The sequence below is a fragment of the Narcine bancroftii genome, chromosome 1 (assembly GCF_036971445.1).
Source record: "Narcine bancroftii isolate sNarBan1 chromosome 1, sNarBan1.hap1, whole genome shotgun sequence".
NCBI classification, from domain to species: Eukaryota; Metazoa; Chordata; class Chondrichthyes; order Torpediniformes; family Narcinidae; genus Narcine; species Narcine bancroftii.
This window is the reverse complement of record NC_091469.1, coordinates 479,930,954-479,953,605: the sequence shown is the minus strand read 5'-3', so window position 1 is coordinate 479,953,605 and position 22,652 is coordinate 479,930,954. Positions and strand designations below refer to the sequence as shown.

The window sequence follows — 22,652 nt, the reverse complement described above, 5'->3', positions numbered from 1 at the left end:
GTCGTTATTAGTCGGGGCCTTGTGCGCAGAAGTAGGGAGGTGATGCTCCAACTTTATGAAGCCTCGATCAGTCTGCATGCAGTTCCGGTCACCATGATATGGCAAGGACGTGAGAGAGTGCAGAGGAGACTTGGGAGGATGCTGCCTGAGATGGAGCAGTTCTGTGAAGAGGAGGAGGTAGAGACATGCGATCTGTTCTCCCAGGAGCAGAGGAGGTTAAGCCGGGTCATGACCAAGGTAGATAAAACTATGAGGAGTGCAGAAAGATTGGCTGCAGAAAACCTTTCCCTTTATCAGACGAGAGGACATGGGTTTGGTATAAAGAGGAAGAGATTCCGTCCAATGGGATTCTTCACCCAGAGAGTGTTGAGCACCTTGAGTACCCTGCCTGTGAGAGTGATGGAGACAGACAGCTTTTCAGAAGGGTCTAGAAATGCAGGCATATAGGAGGCTAAGTGTTGGGAAATGAAATTCATACAGAAGATGCCCCTGTTGGGCCGAATGGCCGGTTTCCCATGCTGTTCGATTCTATGCCTCAGAAGATTGGCTGGCATCTACGAAGAAAGAAACGGGTTTAATGCTTCGGTTCAAAGACCCGTCTGACAATAAGCCTTTGAACTGAAATACGAACTTTCTCTCTCCATAGATGCTACCCGACCTGCTGTGTGTTTCCAGCATTTGATCTACCAGAATTCTGGAGAAACCCCACTGCTTCATTTAGGCCTTTTGGCATGCAGACAGTTGCCGCTGGTACATTGGCAGGCGACAAGTGTCAATCAGAGCAAGGATCGCAAACACAAAGAGTCCCAACAACAACAAAATAAAACACATTCTTGTCAAACATTGCACATTCCCTTCCTTCCAGCGTGGGTAGCTGGCCTTGAAATCTAATTAAAATAAATTCAGATACAAATCTTCCTTCCTCCTCTTCCTACAGAAACAGCTCACCCATCTACATTAAACCCAAAAAGCACATTACAAGGGGCCCTGCCTAATTTCTAGCTTCTGTTCGAATTTCTTTAACCTTTCGTAAACAAATAATTTAGCCCAAGGAATCTAAACTAATTCTTAAACTTCAGCATAATTGTCTTTTCAAGGTGCTGCTGGGGGGAGTGGGGGGGGGGGGGGTTGTTGGAGATGTTTCACAGGCCGAAAAGAGGTGTTTCGCCTAATCCTGAGGTCCTCTTTAAAAAAAAATGATCATGTTTATGGTTGCCTTCTATCGATCGGTTTAAATTGCAGAGTTAAGTAAAGGTCCATGTAAATTTCCTTGAAGTCTTCACCAGTATTATTCACCGGGGCACTGGCAATGACAGACAGGTGGGGCGTTAGGTCTGCAGGCACGGCAGATTAAAATGAAAACAATGAAAGTGTCACGAGATGAGCTTTTGACTGTAATCATGCCATGAGATCAATATAGCAACATGTAAACATGGGAAACATACTGCAACGAAATAAAAATAAAAGCGTTACAATCCTGACTCTGGAGTGAAGGGGGGTGTTGCAGATAATTCATAAGACCCTCTGACTTACATGGTGCAGACTCAGCTGAGGAATTCAGGTTCTGTTATCTACTTCCTCACGGAACAGATTCTCGCCTGTAAATAACTGCAGGTTGAAAATTACATACTGCTGTAAATGTGGGTTCAATATAGCTGTCATCATTTGTAAGGATGAATGTGTCTGAATGTCATTCTCTGAATACAAATCTGTGCATCTCAATAGCTTGTTGATACTTACAGCCCAGCGTTGACAATGGCTGGTAGTGCATCTGGCATCCGTAGCTCTGTAGTCCCATGTGTGTGTGTGCGCGCGCGCGCGTGTTGTGAGCTAGCTGCCTCCGTGGGCAACATCGAGTGGGAGATGGCGTCTGAGAATGACTTTGAGATTGGGTCAGTGCACTGGCATCTCAGGTCAGCGCAGAAGGCATCTGCTGGTTAAAACCGTGCTGTCTGATGTCAGTAACGAGTGCGTTAACCACGGCCGTTTGAACCGAGCGGGTTAGCGCCCAGCGCGTTACTCGGATCACACAGAATGGTCTCAACCCAAGACACCGTAGGAGTTAGATAATGGCATGCAGTTCCTGTGTCCACGTACCAGTGTCGGCATTCATTTGGCATGTGTCCCGTCTGATATTTTGTTGTGTTGCCCTCACCATTGACATGAAACTTACTACGGTGGATGGCATGCGAGTGCGCTCCTGACAGGGGTCCAACATTGGGACATGGTCAATCCCCGGGCTGATTGGAATTTTCACTCATCATCGAATCCAATTGACCTTTTCAGCCCGCTGGTCTTAATAGGATGAACATGTCGATTGTTCACCTGGAGCAATTATTGCCCACCTGTGATTGGCTGTGAGAAAGGGGCAGTGAGTCACAGAATTCCTTCCAAAGCCCCTCATCCAACAGTACCATCAGGGACTTAAGACCCATTGACAATGGAATAGCAACTTTCCAAGTCAAACCCTTTCCCCATTGGGGGCCCCAAGTTCGTGAGGTAATCAAAATACTGGAGGGCGCCAATTTTCTGAGCAAAGAAAACCCTCACTAACCACACTCGCAGTCCACTTCCACGCGTCTGCTTTCATTTTATTTGACCAAGAATTGAATTGGATCGTCAAGCAGTCACTGTTCTTCGGCAAAGCATCGCGGGGAAGCCATAACGAAGCGAATGTGCATGAGCTCGCTGCTGTTGGATTTCCTCTTGCATGCTCTTTAGCAGCGAGCGAGCATGTAGAAAGCCAGCCATGCATTGATGTGTAGTCTGGTCGGCCGCGTTTACCTAGCGTAGTGGGTGCTCTGGAGGCCCTGGTGTTCATTCGCCTGTTCTACGTTACCCTGTACCCCTCTGGAGTGGCGGGTGAGACACCTCTGCGGATGCCTGTTCTGGCTAACCGATTCAATACAGAAATCTCCACACCAAAAAGATCAGTACGATGTGGGTTTTAATTGGAGGGATTTGCCAAGGAACACTCCTGTGGTCTTTAATATTGACCCCAACCAACTGTGGGTCTCAGCACCAAGACACTAAACAGAAAAGGGAAGGTGAAGTGAAAAGTTCACCAACCATTAGTCGAGATCGGATGGAGAAGGCCTGGTTATTCCATGCGCCTCTTTGGCCTATGGCTCTGCAGTTGTTACACAGTGATATCTGGCATAAAGCAGTTGTCTCGTTCTCTCCCGTGCCTTTACCGTTCTGGAGGGAAGAGCAACAAAAAAAATGTTAACAAGGTATCTCCCACACCAGGTGAGGCTGGGGTACAGGGTAAATTGAAGCAGAGCACTTACTTTGCCTGGTGTTAGCCCATGAGTTTCTAATCCCTTTCCCCATTACATCCAATGCAGGTGGTAGTCAACGCCCTGATCGGTGCCATCCCATCCATTATGAATGTTTTCTTCGTCTGTCTCATCTTCTGGCTCATTTTTAGCATCATGGGAGTCAACCTGTTTGCAGGGAAGTTTTACAAGTGCAAGAACATCACCAGCGGAGAGGTGTTCCCCATCCACGTGATCAACAACAAGAGCGACTGCGACACCATGAACAGTTCGGACATCCGCTGGTACAACGAGAAGGTCAACTTCGACAACGTGGGCTTGGGCTACCTTGCCTTGCTGCAGGTGGTAAGTGATGAGGGAAACTCCAGTGGCATTACGATATGGTCCGGCAACACTTGCTTCCCCCTCAATGCTCAGAGCTCCACGTAAAATGGAGCAACCTGAGGTCCAAACCTTGATCCAGAGACTCAAGTCTGTGGGCAATGAAACAAGTAAATGAGTAGAGTTCAACAAGAAAGTCTGCATGGACTGAGATCGTAAGTGAAAGCACGCAGAAGGGTTGGCCAAATCCAACTCACACTGTCCATAGGAAGATATATTAGATGATTCAGGCCTGAGATCTTCTTCAAGGTATAAGCGAAAAGCAGGCAAGAATCTTAGGGGAGGAGTCCAGACCAACAGCTGATAGGTGTTAATGGAATAGGAAATGAGGAAAGGTGAGGATTGATTTTGACTCTGTGAAAGGAGACAGAGGGAAGGAGAGGAGGGTTTCTTAACGGGAAGCCAGAGAAGTTGATGCTAATGCCTTCTGGTTGGAGGGTATCCATATGGAAGATGAGGTATTGTTCTTCCGATTGGCGGGTGGTCTCATTGGTTAGTCTTACTTCCTGTGGGTGCTGCGTGGCCTGCTGAGTTTCTCCAGTACGTTTGAGTCTCGCACAAGTAATTGAGTACATTAAAATTAAAGATTGTGTTAGTAAAAATAGCCTGAAGCTCACTGAGGCTCAAGGAAGGAGAACTGCAACTCTCACGTAAGTACATAAGAAACAGAAGCAGGAGTAGGTCATCTGGCCCCGCCAATCCTGCTCCTCCATTCCATAAGATCATGGCCGATCTAACTGTGTCCTCAGCTCCACTTACCTGCCTGTCCCACAACGCTTAATGTCCCTATGAAGCAGAGATGAATCCTTCTCTTAAATTTATTAAAGAAAGCGGCCTCTACTGCTTCCATGAGCAGAGAATTCCACAGATTCACTTCTCTCTGGGAAAGCCAAGCACTCAACCAGTCAGGCCGCATCTATAGAGAGGGAGGCTGACCTGACAAATCCAGGTGAAGGCCTTTCATCAGACCATATAACCATATAACCATATAACCACTGACAGCACAGAACAGGCCAGTTCACCCCTACTAGTCCATGCCGTAACAAATCCCCACCCTCCTAGTCCCACTGACCAGCACCCGGTCCATACCCTTCCAGTCCTCTCCTATCCATGTAACTATCCAGTCTTTCCTTAAATGTAACCAATGATCCCGCCTCGACCACGTCTGTCGGAAGCTCATTCCACATCCCTACCACCCTTTGCGTAAAGAAATTTCCCCTCATGTTCTCCTTATAATTTTCCCCCTTCAATCTTAAACCATGCCCTCTAGTTTGAACCTCCCCCTTTCTTAATTGAAAAAGCCTATCCACGTTGACTCTGTCTGTCCCTTTTAAAATCTTAAACACCTCTATCAAGTCCCCCCTCAATCTTCTACGCTCCAGAGAAAAAAGCCCCAGTCTGCACAACCTTTCCCTGTATCTCAAACCTTGAAATCCTGTCAACATTCTCGTGAACCTTCTCTGCACTCTCTCTATTTTGTTTATATCTTTCCTATAATTTGGTGACCAAAACTGTACACAGTACTCCAAATTTGGCCTCAACAATGCCTTGTACAATTTCATCATAACCTCCCTACTCTTGAATTCAATACTCTGATTTATGAATGCCAACATTCTAAATGCCTTCTTCACCACACCATCTACCTGAGTATCAGCCTTGAGGGTACTATTTACCATCACTCCTAAATCCCTTTGTTGCTCTGCACATCTCAATAGCCTACCATTTAATGCATATGACCTATTTAGATTTGCAAATTGACCAGTTCTGACATTCGGTCTTCAACCTGAAACGTTAGCTCTGTTTTCTCTCTCCGCGGATGCGGATTGACCTGCTGAGTGATAACAGCATATTTGATCCTTACACATAGTGTGGTTGATTTCCTGGACAATTAGAGTCATAGAGAGCCATACAAGATGAAAGCAGGCCCAATGCACGCATGCCAAACAAGTGGTCCGCCTGCTCTAGCCCCATCTGCCTGTGTCTGGCCCAGATCCCTCGGAACCTTTCCTTATCCATGTACCTACCTAAATGTCTTTCCAACATTACAATTGTTCTCACCTGTTCTGCTTCCTCTGACGGTTTTTTTTCCATGCACCCATCGCCCTGTGTGTGAAGAAGTTGTTCTGCGGGTCCTTTTTAACTCGTTCCCCTCCCACCCAGCTTTGGATTCCCCTATCCTGGGGAATAGACGGTCACTATTCACATTATCTACGCCGCTGATGGTATCACAAACCTCTTGTGTTTGGCCTCCTGCTCTGCACGATTAAAATCCCAGTCTATCGTCTCTCCTCCTGTCCCGCTGACATCCTTCTAAATCTTCACTGCTCCCCTTTCCAGTTTCCTTCCTCATGCTCAGTCGCTAGAACTGCGCACGGTTCTCCAACGGTGGTCTCCCCATTACACTTAGAGGAGGCCAACTGTGGTGCGCTGTGAGACAGAATCAGACACACACAAGGTAAAGACTGTACAACAGGCTTTAATCCACAAAGACTTCCACAGAGCCAGGCTGGCTGTGGCTGCAGTAACTCTGAGTGAGGCCTCGGGAGGCCGGCGCAGGCTTATATCCCGGAGGGTGATTGACACCCGACCGGGTGTGGCTTGATCCCTTCAGGCCGACTGATTTACAGCCGGCCAGGTGATGTCTTGTCCCCTTACACTCCTGCAGGTACAGAGGTTGCCCCCTGCAGTAGGCCGGTGGTACACTCCTGCAGGTACAGAGAATGCCCCCTGCAGTAGGCCGGAGGTACACTCCTGCAGGTACAGAGGTTGCCCCCTGCAGTAGGCCGGTGGTACACTCCTGCAGGTACAGAGGTTGCCCCCTGCAGTAGGCCGGAGTAGGCCGGTGGTACACTCCTGCAGGTACAGAGGTTGCCCCTTCCAGTAGGCCGGTGGTACACTCCTGCAGGTACAGAGGTTGCCCCTTCCAGTAGGCCGGTGGTACACTCCTGCAGGTACAGAGGTTGCCCCTTCCAGTAGGCCGGTGGTACACTCCTGCTGGTACAGAGAGTGCCCCCTGCAGTAGGCCGGTGGTTCACTCCTGCAAGTACAGAGGTTGCCCCCTGCAGTAGGCCGGTAGTGTACCACCACACCAACAAGTTGCTGCCAGTAACACCCATATCCTGTCAATAAAAAAGTAGACGGCATTGCAAATGGTGATTAATTCTCTGTCAACCAAGTGGGCCTGGAGGTAATTGAATTGCCCGAATGTCAAGTCACCTGTACCGCGGTGCTGTGAGAAAGTGTGTGTTTTCTCGGGCAAAGTAGGTACCTGCAATGATAAGAACAAAAGAAATAGGAGGGGGAGTCGGCCATCCGGACCGGTCGAGCCTGCTCTGCCATTCAATGTGGTCACGGCTCATCTCCACCTACCCATCTTTTCCCCATATCCCTTAACCCTTTAGATTCTGGCCATTTTTAACCTTTCATAACATATGGGTCCATGGGTAAACTACAGTACGAACATCAGTGTGGACCAGCTGGTGATTGGGTATAAAGCCAGTCCTGGAAAACAGGGTCACAGAGTATATGTGCTTGTTGCTAGTCCTTGAAAACAAGGGCATGGAGCCAAAGGGTTAATTCCCCTCCTATGTAATTGTAGAGCTCATCGAAAGAACCAAAGACTTGTAGATCCAAACCAAGGCTTTTATTAGCAAAAGACAGGAGCTCTTCACAGGTGGCCGACCAGTCCGGAATGATCCGACTTGGCTAGGGACACAACCCTTTAAGGCCCAGACAATAGGCGTGGCTTAGCTCTCAGCCAATCGCTGTAAGCACAGTCTAGATACAGTAACTATATACACTATGTACATTGGTGATAGATCTGTACTATCACAGTAATAATCTATCCAACATTGTCTTAAGTATATTTACTGAGGTCGCCTCCACTACTTTAGTGGGCAGCAAATTCCACAGATTCCCCACCCTCTGGGAAGAGCAGTTCCTCCTAATCTCTGTCCTAAATCTACTACCATGGATCTTGAGGCTATGTCCCCTGGTTCTAGTTTCCCCCAACCAATGGAAACAACTTACCTACCTCTATCTTACTTATGCCTTTCATAATTTTATGTTTCTATAATATCCCCTCTCATTCTTCTAAATTCCAGTGAGTACAGTCTCAGACAACTCAATCTCTCCTGATAGGCTAAACCCTCATTCCTGGAATCAACCTGGTGAACCTCCTCTGCATTGCCTCCAAAGCCAATATATCCTTGCTCAAGTAAGGAGACCAGGGATGTTGCTTCACCAATTCCTTGTACAGTTGCAGCATAACCTCCCTTCCCCAAAATTCAATTCATCGTGCAATGAAGGCCAGCATTCCATTTGCATTCTTGATAGCCAGCTGCACCTGCAAACCAACCTTGTGATCCATGCACAAGCGCTCCCAAGTCCTTCTGCATGGCAGCGTGCTGCAATCACTTGCCATTTAAATAATAATATGATCTTCTATTCTTCCTTTCACATTTGCCATCTGCCGAACCTTTACTCATTCATTTAACCTATCGATATCTCTCTGCAGACTCTCTGTATCCTCTGCACAATTTGCTTTTCCACTCCATTTAATGTTGTCAGATACCCTGCACCCTGTCCCCTCTTCCAGATTGTTATTATATATCGTGAACAGTTGCCGCCCAGCATCGACCCCTGCGACACCACTGATTTCCAACCAGGAAAACACCCCTGTATTCCAACTCTCTGCTTTCTTTCTTTGGCTTGGCTTCGCGGACGAAGATTTATGGAGGGGGTAAAAAGTCCACGTCAGCTGCAGGCTCGTTTGTGGCTGACAAGTCCGATGCGGGACAGGCAGACACGATTGCAGCGGTTGCAGGGGAAAATTGGTTGGTTGGGGTTGGGTGTTGGGTTTTTCCTCCTTTGCCTTTTGTCAGTGAGGTGGGCTCTGCAGTCTTCTTCAAAGGAGGTTGCTGCCCGCCAAACTGTGAGGCGCCAAGATGCACGGTTTGAGGCGTTATCAGCCCACTGGCGGTGGTCAATGTGGCAGGCACCAACAGATTTCTTTAGGCAGTCCTTGTACCTTTTCTTTGGTGCACCTCTGTCACGGTGGCCAGTGGAGAGCTCGCCATATAACACGATCTTGGGAAGGCGATGGTCCTCCATTCTGGAGACGTGACCCATCCAGCGCAGCTGGATCTTCAGCAGCGTGGACTCGATGCTGTCGACCTCTGCCATCTCGAGTACTTCGACGTTAGGGATGTAAGCGCTCCAATGGATGTTGAGGATGGAGCGGAGACAACGCTGGTGGAAGTGTTCTAGGAGCCGTAGGTGGTGCCGGTAGAGGACCCATGATTCGGAGCCGAACAGGAGTGTGGGTATGACAACGGCTCTGTATACGCTTATCTTTGTGAGGTTTTTCAGTTGGTTGTTTTTCCAGACTCTTTTGTGTAGTCTTCCAAAGGCGCTATTTGCCTTGGCGAGTCTGTTGTCTATCTCATTGTCGATCCTTGCATCTGATGAAATGGTGCAGCCGAGATAGGTAAACTGGTTGACCGTTTTGAGTTTTGTGTGCCCGATGGAGATGTGGGGGGGCTGGTAGTCATGGTGGGGAGCTGGCTGATGGAGGACCTCAGTTTTCTTCAGGCTGACTTCCAGGCCAAACATTTTGGCAGTTTCCGCAAAGCAGGACGTCAAGCGCTGAAGAGCTGGCTCTGAATGGGCAACTAAAGCGGCATCGTCTGCAAAGAGTAGTTCACGGACAAGTTTCTCTTGTGTCTTGGTGTGAGCTTGCAGGTGCCTCAGATTGAAGAGACTGCCATCCGTGCGGTACCGGATGTAAACAGCGTCTTCATTGTTGGGGTCTTTCATGGCTTGGTTCAGCATCATGCTGAAGAAGATTGAAAAGAGGGTTGGTGCGAGAACACAGCCTTGCTTCACGCCATTGTTAATGGAGAAGGGTTCAGAGAGCTCATTGCTGTATCTGACCCGACCTTGTTGGTTTTCGTGCAGTTGGATAATCATGTTGAGGAACTTTGGGGGACATCCGATGCGCTCTAGTATTTGCCAAAGCCCTTTCCTGCTCACGGTGTCGAAGGCTTTGGTGAGGTCAACAAAGGTGATGTAGAGTCCTTTGTTTTGTTCTCTGCACTTTTCTTGGAGCTGTCTGAGGGCAAAGACCATGTCAGTAGTTCCTCTGTTTGCGCGAAAGCCGCACTGTGATTCCGGGAGAATATTCTCGGCGACACTAGGTATTATTCTATTTTATTCTATTCAGCTCTCTGCTTTCTATTGGTTAATCAATGCTAATACATCATCTTCCCTTCTCTGTAGTTCTCCCAATCCTTGACTCAGAGAAGGTGTTGCCATTCCTTTGCTAAGGACAGTTTCCCCCACTCTTTCAATGGACCGTTTTCAAGTAATTCACTGTCATCTGCTGTGAAATTGACTTTGCCGAGCGTCCAGCTCAGTGTGGACAGTAAAGCCTTGGATGTTAAATCTACTCTACTCCTGAAATGTATTTGTGCAAGTAATAACTGATTTTGTTGGCTTCAGGAACCCATTAACTCAAACTACTGATCTACAAGGACAATTTAACCATGGAGGCTGCCAAATATGAATTGTTAATTAAAACATTTTAAATTTTTTTTAGTTTGTATTTTTTTAAAAATTTAGACGTACCAATTAACAGACACCAATTAACAGAAGAAATAGGGGCAGGAGTCGGCCATCCGGCCCGTCGAGCCTGTTCCGCCATTCAATATGATCATGGCTGATCTGATGATCGGCTCATCTCCACCTACCTGCCTTTTCCCCAGATCCCTTAATTCCCCTACTATGTAATAATCTATCCAACCTTATCTTAAATATATTTACTAAGGTCACCTCCACTGCTTCAATGGGCAGTGAGTTCCATAGATTCACCCCCTCTGGGAAAAACAGTTCCTCCTCATCTCCGTCCTAAATCTACGACCCTGAATCTTGAGGAAGGGCTCAAACCCAAAATGTCAGTAATGGATCTTTGCCATATAAAGGACACTGTTAATCCTGCTGAGTTTCTCCAGCTTGTGATTTTACTACGTCCCCTAGTTCTAGTCTCCCACACCAATGGGAACAGCTTACCTACCCTCTATCTTATCTATGACTTTCATAATTTTATATGTTTCTATAAGATCCCCATATGTTTGAACTGGAATCTTAACTGGAAAAGAAAATATGATCACAAAACTGGATTGCCATAAAACCAACATCTTTCAATGTGGCTGATTCTTAATTTCCCTCTCAAAGCACTCACCAGACTATTCAGGGGATCATCTATGTGGAATGGGCATTAAATTCCGGTCCCCTCAACTGCCAAGTAAACAACAGCGCAGACAGAGGCATCCATTGAAAGAATGTGACCACAAAACTGGATTGCCATAAAATCCACATCTTTCAATGTGGCTGATTCTTAATTTCCCTCTCAAAGCACTCACCAGACTATTCAGGGGATCATCTATTTGGAATGGGCATTAAATTCCGGTCCTCTCAACTGCCAAGTAAACAACAGCACAGACGGAGGCATCCATTGAAAGAATGTGTCCCACTCTCCTTGGTCCATCTACATCTCCTTGGATACATTGGTTTCCCTGTGGGTGTACTAGTTCCCATCCGCACCTCAAAGGTGTGTGGGTCTAGATCTACACCACGCCAATGCAGGTCAAATATAGTTGTATTAGAATTAACGTAGGTTAGTTTAAATAGGTGGCTGATGGTCAGCACAAACTCAGTGGAGTGAAGGGCCTGTTTCAGTCTCTCTATGATGTGATGAAAGGGAGTTCCCTTTCTGGAATTCTCTAAGTTTCTATCAGCTCATCACTTGTTCTTTAACTGCACGGTTACACCACCCAGTCTTTCCTCGTACATCAGTCCTACCACCCTGGGAATCAGCCTAGAACATAGAACATTACAGCACAGTACAGGCCCTTCAGCCCACAATGCTGCACCAACCCATATGTACCTACAAAAAACACTAAACCCTCCCTAGCTCATAACTCTCTGTTTTATGTCCGTCCATGTTCCTGTCTCTTCAACGCCCCCAATGTTTCAGCCTCCACCACCCTCCCAGGCAAGGCATTCCAGGCCCCCACTACTCTCTGTGTAAAAGAACTTCCCTCCCTTCACTTTGTACAGATGTCCTCTGGTGTTTGCTATTCTTGCCCTGGAAAACAGGTGCTGATTGTCCAACTTATCTATGCCTCTCATGATCTTGTAGACCTCTATTAAGTCACCTTTCATCCTTCTCTCCAAAGAGAAAAGTCCCATATCTGCTAACCTTGCCTCATGAGATTTATTTACTAATCCAGGCAACATCTTAGTAAATCTCCTCTGCACCCTCTCCATGGCTTCCACATCTTTCCTGACCAGAATTGAACACAAAATGCTCCAAGGATGGTCAAACCAGAGTTTTATAGAGCTGCAACATTACCTCATGAATTCAATCCCCTGATTAACGAAGCCCTTCTTAACTATCCTATCAACCTTCGTGGCAACCTGTATGGATTTTGAGCCCAAGGTCCTGCTTTTTTTCCATAGTGTTACATATCTTACCATTAACCATGTAATTTGCCTTCAAGTTTAACCTTCCAACATTTATCTGGACTGAACTCCATCTGCCACTTTTCTGCCCAACTCTGCCTATATCCTGTTGTACCCTATAACAACCTTCAACGCAATCCACAACACCTCCAACCATCATGTCACCCCCCCCCCACCCCCACAAAATCTACTGACCCATCCCTCTACATCTTCATCCATATCACTTATGAAAATCAGGGGCCCCAGGACAGATCCCTGTGGAACTCCACTCGTCACTGACCTCCAGGCAGAATACTTTCCATCCGCTATTCCTCTGCTTTCTCAGGCAAGCCAGTTCTGTATCCTTAATTACACTTGTTCCATGGCAAGAGAAGGAGATCAAAAGAACTCCTGAAAATGGTCTAACCCAGTCATTGTGCAGCCTCAACAAGACATCCTTCCTTCTTTAATCTTCTAGGACCGAACACATGATTTTCTGGACGTGAACACATGATTTCATAGAACATTACAGCACAAAAACAAGCCCTTCAAGGCTGGGCTGAACTATTATTATGTCTCGTCCCACTGACCTGCACCAGTCTGCAGCCTTCCATACCCCTCTCATCCATGTACCTATCCAAATTTCTCTGAATAGAACACATGTTCACCACTTAAGGTGACAGAGGTATGTGCAGGAGAACATTTTGGGTCCAATAATCACAATACCATTAGTTTTGAGTTAGTTATGGAGAAGGATAGGTCTGGGCCTCAGATTGAAATTCTAAATTGGAGAAAGGCCAATTTTGAAGAAATGAAAAAGGATCTAGAATGAGTGGATTTTTCTGGCCAGGATGTGCAAGGTAAATGGAGGACCTTCAAAGGTGAAATTTCAAGAGTACAAAGTTTGTATGTTCATATCTAAATTAAAGGCAAGGTTCGCAGGCACAGGGAGCCTTGGGTTTTGAGGGATAATGAGGATCTGGTTCGGAAGAAGAGAGAGATGTATAGCAGGTACAAGCAACTTGGAACAAATTAGGAGCATAAAAAATGCAAGAAAACCCTCAAGAAAGAAGTCAGGAGGGATAAAGAAGGTTTTGTCGGCAGATAATGTGAAGGAAAGTCCTAAGGGATTCTAAGAGCAAAAGTAAGGGACAAAATTAGTTCCCTTGAAGATCAGAGTGGTTGGCTTTGTATGAAGCCAAAAGAGATGGGGCAGATCTTAAATGGGGTTTTCTGCATCCATCTTTACTCAGGAAACTGGCACAAGTCAAGAGAAATTAAGAAAACAAGCAGTGAGGTCATAGAACTGACACCACTTAAGGAGGAGGAGATACTTGCTGTCTTAAAACAAATAAGACATACATACATACAGCCCGATAATAGGCCCTTTTGGGCCACGAGCTCATGCTACCCAATTGACCTACAACCCCCAATACATTTTTCTGGAGGAAATTGGACCCTCAGGGAAAACTCAGAAGTGGGGAGAATGCACAAACTCCTTCGAGAGAGCATAGGGTTTGAACCCTGGTCCTGATTGCTGGCACTGTAACAGCATTGTGATAACTGCTGCAGTAACCATGGCCTGACAAGATATTCCTTCGGACCTTGAGGGACGCTCATGTAGAAATTGCAGAGGCAATATTTATAATGTCCTTAGCCACAGGTGTGGTGCCGGAGGTTTGGCGGGTATCTCACATTGTTCCACTGTTTTAAAAAGCTCTAAAAGTGAACTTGGAAATTATAGGCCAGTGAGCCTGATGTCAGTAGTAGGTAAATTATTGGAAGGTCTTTGAAGAGATTGAATATATAAGTATTTGGATAGCCAAGAACTGTTTACGGATAGCCAACATAGCTTTCTGCATGGAAGGTCATGTTTAACTCATCTGAGTTTTTTGAGGAGGTTACTAGGAAAGTTGATGAAGGAAAGGTTGTGGATGTTGTTTACATGGACTTTAGTAAGGTCTTTGAAAAGTTCCCAAATAGGAGGTTAGTCAGAAAATTTCAAAACTTCAGTATTCATGGTGAGGTCGTAAACTGGATTCGACATTGGTTATGTGGGAGAAGCCAGAGAGTAGTGGTGGATGATTTCTTCTCAGACTGGAGGCCTGTGACTAGTGGTGTGCCTCAGGGATCGGTGCTGGGACCATTGTTCTTTGGTATCTATATCTGTGATCTGGATAATAATGTGGTAAATTGGATCAGCAAGTTGTAGATTGGAGGCATTGTGGACAGTGAGGAAGGATTTCAAAGCTCGCAGAGGGATCTGGATCAGCAGGAAAAATGGGCTGAAAAATGGCAGATGGAGTTTAATGCAGACAAGTGTGAGGTGTTACATTATGAAAGGACATACACGGTAAATGGTAGGGCACTGAGAGGTGCGGTAGAACAGAGGGACCTGGGAATACAGATACATAATTCCCTGAAAATGGTGTCACAGGTGGATAGGGTTGTAAAGAGAGCTTTTGGCATATTGGCCTTCATAAATCAAAGAACTGAGAATAGGAGTTGGGATGTTATAAAAGTTGTAAAAGACATTGGTGAGGCCAAATTTGGAGTATTATGTGCAGTTTTGGTCCTCTAACTACAGGAATGATATCAGTAAAATTGAATGAGTGCAGAGAAGATTTACTGGGGTGTTGCCCAGATTTCAGGAACTGAGTTACAGGGAAAGGTTAAACAGGTTAGGACTTTATTTCCAGGAGTGTAGAAGATTGAGGGGAGATTTGATTGAGGTATTTAAAATTTTGAGGGGGACAGATAGAGTCGACGTGGACAGAATTTTTCAGTGAGATACAAACCATAGGACATGAGTTAAGAGTGAAAGCAGAAAAGTTTAGGGGGAACTTCACACAGAGGGTGGTGGGAGTGTGGAACGAGCTGCCAGCTGAAGTGGTGAATGCGGGCTCAAATTTTAACATTTAAGAAGAATTTGGACGTGGATGGGAGGGGTAAAATTGGGTGCAGGTCAATGGGACAATAGGAAAATTGTTCAACACAGACTAGAAGGGCCGAAAGTCCTGGTTCCATGCTGTAATATTCTCACCACTCTCTGCATCAAGATCCTCCTGATGTTTCCTGTAAACATTTCCCCTTTCACCCTTAACCCATGTCCTCAAGTTCTTGTCTCACCCAACCTCCGTGAGAAAAGCCTGCTTGCATTTACTCCATCTATACCCCTCATAATTTTGTTTACCTCATTCTTGACGCTCTGGGGAACCAAGTCCTAACCTGTTTAACCTTTCCCTGTAACTCAGCAACCAGCAGCATCCTTATAAAACACTTAGCGGCTGATGTTCAAACACTCTCGGATCTCGATGCATCTTTCCCGCCCAAGTTGTTCGGTACAGAGTCATTGGATGAAGAACAATAAAACCCAAATCTAATGTCTATGTAAATGTACAAGCCATTCAGCATGGAACAGGCCCTTCGGCCCAACTTACCCATGCTGACCAAGTTGGCATTGTGGGCTAGTCCCGTTTGCCTGCCTTTGTATCATGTACTTCTAAACCCTTCCTATCGATACATTTGTCCAAATGTCTTTTGAACGTTGAAATCCTTCTCATTTCTATAGCTTCCTCTTAAAATCCTGCATTTACCACATAAGCTGGCAGCTCGTTCCACACTCCCGCCACCCTGCAGGAAGAAGTGCCCCCTCATGGTTCCCCGTAAACATCTCACCTTTCACCCTTAATCCATGACCCCTAGTTCTTGTCTCACCCAACCTCAGAGGATAAAGCCTGCTTGCCTTCACTCTATCTATATCCCACCTCTATCAAATCTCCCCACATTCTTCGACGGTCCAGGGAATAAAATCGGAACCTGTTTAACCTTCCCCTGTAACTCACTTCAGTACTATTTTACTGCATCCTCAGTACAAGATGCTGGCTCTGTACACCCCCAATCTGAGCTGGACCTTGTGGATGCACAAGGCACGGAGGGAGAGGAAGGGGAGTGCGAGAGATAGGTTTGTTGTAGTGCCACCTCTTGTCGAGATTGGTCCATTACTGATGAGCTTGACCTTATCCCCAGCTGGGCTGCACTCACTTCCTCTTCCATGAATGCACCTACCACAAGCTCTATGGGCCAAATGGCCTACTCCTGCTCCTATATTTTACCTTCGCAAATTGAATTGAACTGGTTATTGGTATGTGAGATCTTGTAAAAACTTTGCTTCGTGTGCTGGCCAAGCTACTCAATCTCCACATAGCACAGCAGGTAGCATAAGAATGTGGGCCGAAGGGCCTGTACAGTGTTGTAGATTTCTGAGTTCTGTGCTCTAAGAATGAAAACAAAGGTGCCACAAATATTCAGGCTATCATGTTAAAGATAAAAGAACAGTTAAAACATGCAAGGCATCATCTTATTCTCATGGGAGATCCACTCAAGAAAACAGCAGGAAAGAAAACGTTTTTGAGTCTAGACGTGTACATTTCCATACTCCTATCTGACAGGAGAGGACAGAAGGGAACATGATCAGGGTGGGATGTGACCTTTCACATGTTGTCTGCTCTCCTTAGGCAGTGGGAGGTAAGGGCAGAATCGATGGAAGGGATGGGGGGACTTGCAGTTTATGTGATGGTCTGAATTGCGTTCACAACTCTCTGATCCTGTCCCAACCTGGGATGGATGCAGACAGGATGCTACAAGAAGCTCATAAGACATAGGAGCAGGAATAGGCTATTCAGCCCATCGATTCTGCCCCACCATTTAATCATGAGCTGATCCATTTTCCCACCCAGCCCCACTGCTTGGCCTTCTCTCTGTAACCTTTGATGCCTGGCTAATCAAGAACCTATCAATCTCTGCCATTGATCTAGCCTCCACAATCGCCTGTGGCAACAAATTCCACAGATTTACCACCCTCGAGCTAAAGAAATTTCTCTGCATCTCTGTTCTGGGTGGACACCCTTCAATCCTGGAGTTGTGCCGTCTTGTCCTTAATTCCTGCCTTTGGAAATGTACTCTGTCCTCGCCTTTCAACATTCAAAATGTTTCTACGAGATCCACCCCCACGCCCCCCCCCCCACCATTTTCCTAAATTCCAACAAGACAAGGGTAAGAGCCAACAAACGCTCCTCGTATGATAACCCCTTCATTCCCATAACCCCAGCAGGAGTAAGCCATGCCACTCACCTCACCGACCTGAGAGAAAACACAGATATTCTACGCCGTCCTCCACCACCACGTCCCTTCGTCATCTAGACCTGAAGGAGCCCAAACGCCTTCTCTGTTCCCTTGTCTGTTGCTTCCTGCAACCTCCAGGACCGCAGATGCGCTGCAGAAATATTTGTCCCAGGAGAGTGGACAAGGCAAGTTGTTGCCTCTTGCCAGTTTCCAATTGGTGTAAGACAACGCGTACCGGGGGTGTAGGTTAATTGGGCGGCACGGACTCGTGGGCTGAAATGGCCTGTTACCGTGCTGTGTGACTAAATTGTTTTTTTTTTAATTAAATAGATGCAGAAGTCGGCCATCTGAGTTTTCTGCCATTCAATCAGATCATGGCTGATCTGATTTTAATGAGGTCGCCTCCATTGTTTCCATGCGCGGAGAATGCCATAGCTTCATCACTCTCTGGCAAAGGCTGTTCCTCTTCATCTCTTTAACCTTGAGATTATGCTCCTTAGTTCTCGTCTCACCTACCAGTGGAAGATCTTACCCCACCCCCTCTATTCTATCCATTCCTTTCATAATTTCATAAGTTTTTATAAAAGACATAGAACCCTTCTCATTCTTCTGACTACACTGGGCGTGCGAGTATGATTCTCTGAGATTTCCACCTGCAAGTACGTTTGGCCACAGAGCCTCCCTGATCAAGCTGCCGTTCATTATCATCTGACTGTACATACATCCCAACTAAATGGTGTTTCTCTGGACCACGGGGCACACTCAGTGCACATAATAATCGCATCAGTACATGAGGACTTAATTTAAAACAAATATACTGTAAAATCCCCAGTATCCAGCGCCTACGGGGATTGCAGATGCTGGATATGTGAATTTTCCGGTTGCCTGAGACTCACTCTTACAAGGCCCACCTGTATTAAGAATAAACCATTTAAAAGACAAAGGATGGTGCAAAATGTAAAGTAATTTAGAAAAAAAAAATCAGTATTTTAGTCCTTAATTGTGCAAAGTTCATTTTAATCAGATAATTCCTGTAACTTACAAAATTTAAATTCGAACCTTGGTCGCCGGCACAGTAACAGCGTTACACTAACCGTGCCACTGTCATAATTAACCACCCCTCCCTCAAGTTTACAGATAAAGCCTTAATACTAATAAAGATAAAGCCTCTTACCAGGCAGGGATAGGAGAATCGCCCCAGCAGCGAGCAAAACTGGCCGGCTCTTCATCCTGGGCGACGCCATTTTATTCAAGCACAGCTTCATTCAAACAGCTGCTGTGGGCAGGCAGGACACGACTGGGGTGCTCCGCTGGCTGAATGATTGCTCCCATCCTCACCAAGGGGCTGTGTGTTACTTTGGAGAACATTTACTTTTACAATTTTCGACTTTTATTTAAATTTTCATTTCATTTATTTATTTCCTCAATTATTTATTTTGGCCAGTTGCTTGGGTTTGCTGGCTGCTTGAGTTCCAGATACCAGGGATTTTACTGTATATAGTGTTTGTGGCGACTCACTTACCAGCAAGTGAACCGGCTCCCAAAATGGCGGACGTGCTGTGGAAAATGCGGGAAATTGACCTGCGTCCAACACAGGTTTTTAAATCTGGGCTGATGACATTACTGATGCTGTCACTTCCTGTCCATGTGACAGAAGCAGTGGTGTATATCAGTCTTGCACAGCGTGTACATCGGCTTCCCCGCATAGACATAAACTTGACAGTGTGTACAGCGATTCCACAACATGTACACCAACGTCTATAGCAGCTCAGTATGGAATACTTCACTACATGTTCATCAGTCTCACAGCCTGTGGGAAGAACCTATTTCCTAGCCTGGCAGCCATCCTTCCTGATGGTAGTAGGTCAAAGACCCTGTGTGATGGATGGAAAGAGGCCTTAGTAATTCTTTGAGCCCTATTGAAGCAACACTCTCAGTGAATGTCGTAAATAGAGGAAAGGGAGACCCGAGTGATCTTCTCAGCCATTTTGACGATCCTTCGTATTGACTTGCGGTCCGATGCTTTACAGCTACCGTCCCACACAGTGATGGAGTCAAACAGGACACACTGAACTGTGCTCCTGTAAAAAAGGGTTATGAAGATGGGGGCCGGTAGCCTTGCCTTCCTCAACCTCCTTAGGAAGTGTAGGCGCTGCTGTGCCTGCCTGACTAATGAGGAGATGTGGAGAGTCCAGGATAGATTGTCCCTTGAGTTCCCCATTCTATCCATTCCCCAATATCATTTTACTGTTGGATTTGATTAATTCTGTTTTGTCCATCTCCCAGCAATCAGACTCTTGGCTGCACACCAGTCCCACCTCCTGTTCCAAGGTCCACACGGAATCACAGCCATCAATTTGCATGTGAAACATTCAGTTCACCCAGATGTAAAGGTGGTGTCAAATTAAACACCATTGAACAGAGAACAAACAGGGTTGATTTAGCGGGATACAGCTGGCTTTAGTAGGCCTGACACAACCACCTCAGTTTGGATACAGTCCAGCTATACACGCAGAACACAGAACCGGAATAGGCCCTTCGGCCCATGTGTCTGTGCTAACCATTTTTAAAAATTTAGACATACAGCACGGTAACAGGACCTTCCGGCCCACGAGATCATGCTACCCAAATACCCCAATTGACCTACTATCCATGAACATTGTGAAGGGTGGGAGGATGCCAGAGCTCTGGGAAGCAACTCATGCGCCACAGGCAGGACGTATGAACTCCTTACTGAACCCGGGCCGCTGAATAAATCGAACTAAAATAAATCCAAAACGAACAAAATCTCTGCTGCTTGCATCTGATAGCCCTCCCTCCATCCCTTCACACTTGTTGCGAGTGGAAATAGATGATTTTTAATTAATTTGTTACATTTCAATTTCACCATCTGGCGGCGGCTCAGTCGGCGCAGCGGATAGTGCAACACTTACGGCGCCATCGATCTGTCTATAAGGAGTCTACATGCTCTCCCCGTGTCTGCGTGGGTTTTCCCCAGAGTTTCCTCCCAACTGGGGGTTGTAGGTTAAGTGGGTGTAATTGGGTGGCATGGGCTTGTGGGCCGAAAGGGCCTGTTACTGTGCTGTAGGTCTGTTATTTAAAACCTAATCTTCTCCAAAACTCTGTTTCAACCTGCAACCCTTTACGTACTGCCCTGTACTTGCAGCCATTTTCGGCACCTGATTCAGCCACCCTTCAATATCAACGTGCCCATCCTATCTTTGATGGTCTCGGAGCTTTGGATCCCTGTCATCTCCTGTGGACATACAACTCTGCAAGGTATCAGTGTTCTGACCGTAATGACCACGCAAATTTAATTGCTGCACCACTGGAAACCATAATCATCTTCATCTTTGGCCCTAAGCCTTCCTCAAACCTCTCCATCAGCTCTTCACCGCCTAACAGTGATGTTGTGCCGCTGTTTGTGACACAGCCCATCTCCCTCTATAGTGAAGTGGCAGAGGCCTCGGGATACAGATGCACAGGGTAGTGGAGAAGGTGTTCAGCATGCCTGCCTTAAAGGGGCAGGGCAGCGAGTGCAAAATTTGTGACAGCTGTACCAGGGGCTGGTGAGACCACACTTGGGGTATTGGGTGTAGTTCTAGTCACCCAGCTACAGGAAGAATTTCATTAATTTGGCAAGGATGTGCGGTTAACATGACGCTCTTACAGCGCCCGTGACCCGGGTTCGAATCTGCCATTGCCTGTAAGGAGTTTGTACGTTCTCCCCGTGTCTGTGGGAGTTTCCTCCATTATATTAGAGAGACAAACTTTCTCATAAAATCCCTCAATAGCTTCTCCTCTGACTCGTCCCACTTTCTCCAAGTCAAATGGGCAGCCGTGGGTCCCGACTATGCCTGCCTTTTCGTTGGTTATGTGGAGCAATCCATGCTGGAAGCCTGCACAGGCAAGGCGCCTCAACTCTTCCTCCACTACATTGGTGCTGCCTCCTGCACCCATGACAAGCTCGTCAACCTTATTTACTTTGCTGCTAACTTTCAGCCCAAACTCAAATTCAATTGGTCCATCTCTGGCTTCCCTTTCTTGATCTCTCTGCCTCCATCTCGGAAGACAGACTTTGTAATACAGCAGGGCTCAGGCCCGAATCATTGGTTATGTATCTATCTTAAACTACAGTCACAGTTGTTATGTCTCTGAGTTACTTAGAGACATAACAGGATTCAATTAACAGAAGAGACTTTACTTGCTGATGCCTTCCACCATCTCAGGAAACTGTTCTCTCACACACACACACACACACACACACACACACACACAGAGTACCTCACAGTGGTGCATTACAGTTACTACAGTGAGAAGGGTATATTCTTACGCGGTTACAAAATAGTTCACATTATTCTGACTTTATAAAGTCCCTCCTTCTCAAGATAAAGAAACAGTTAGTGTTCTTTATCATTTTCTTTCCAATGCAACTTAAGTAACTGAACTTGTACACTAATTTATTTCCACAAATATTTTTAAATAGTTCTTATCGATATCGCACTGGGGGCAGTATGTTGCTTCGCCATCTCATGGATTTGGTTGCGACCGTTGGGCTCCATGTTGCTGGTCCATGTGTAGGCAATGTAGTTTGTGGTGTTTCACCTGACAACTGCTGTGTGGAGGTTTCAGTATTAGAGGTTGTGGTCTCTTCACTTGATACCTCACTTGATAACTGGTGTTGCAGGCTTTGCTGGTGTTAAAGTTTTCTGCTGAAACTTTTTAAAAGATTCAACAATGTTTCAGCCTCCCCGTCCATCACTGGGTGAATTGCTGTTGCTCCAGACATTTTTTTCAGTCATGTTTTTTTTTTTCTTCTTCCCCTTCATATTTCAGTGATTTACAATCAATTGTATGGTTTTATTCCTGTTCTCTTATTCCACCGCTGCCACCACGTTATGTCCCTCTGTTACTTGGGAAGCTTCTTAAATAACTTAAAGATGTAAGATTCAAATAACAGAAGAGACTTTACTTACTGATGTCTTCCACCATCTCAGGAAACTCTTCACACACACTCATATACATATACAACCCCACAGTGGGACACTACAGTTACTTCATTGAGAAGGGTACAAAATAGTTCACATTATCCTGACTGTATAACAACGGCGTCTGCAGAATTTCTTGTTTAACATCAACATCGACTTCTTTGGTTTCCATGAGCCCGCCCCCACCCTGCCCCTCTCTCTCCTTCCCCTAGCTCTGTCTCTCTCCCTATGCCTCTGTCTTCTTTCCTCCAGCTCTGCGTTCGCTAATACCTACTTTCTCCTGATCAATTCTCACCTTTCCTCTCCAATTATCCATCGCCTTTTGCCTGGTGGCCTGTGCTGCTCCTTCCATCCTCCCCCAGCCTTTTTATTTAAGCAC

General features: G+C 46.1%; 1 protein-coding gene across 5 annotated transcripts in view; it reads left to right on the top strand.

Annotated features, from left to right (window-relative positions):
* LOC138751914 (sodium channel protein type 1 subunit alpha-like) overlaps nt 1-22,652 on the top strand; it is a 299,966-nt gene that overhangs the window by 252,708 nt on the left and 24,606 nt on the right. For all 5 annotated transcript variants that reach the window (XM_069914861.1, XM_069914864.1, XM_069914862.1 and 2 more), the window contains one exon: nt 3,348-3,623. In XM_069914861.1, the coding sequence (XP_069770962.1) occupies nt 3,348-3,623 (276 nt within the window). The remainder of the gene's footprint in view (nt 1-3,347; nt 3,624-22,652) is intronic.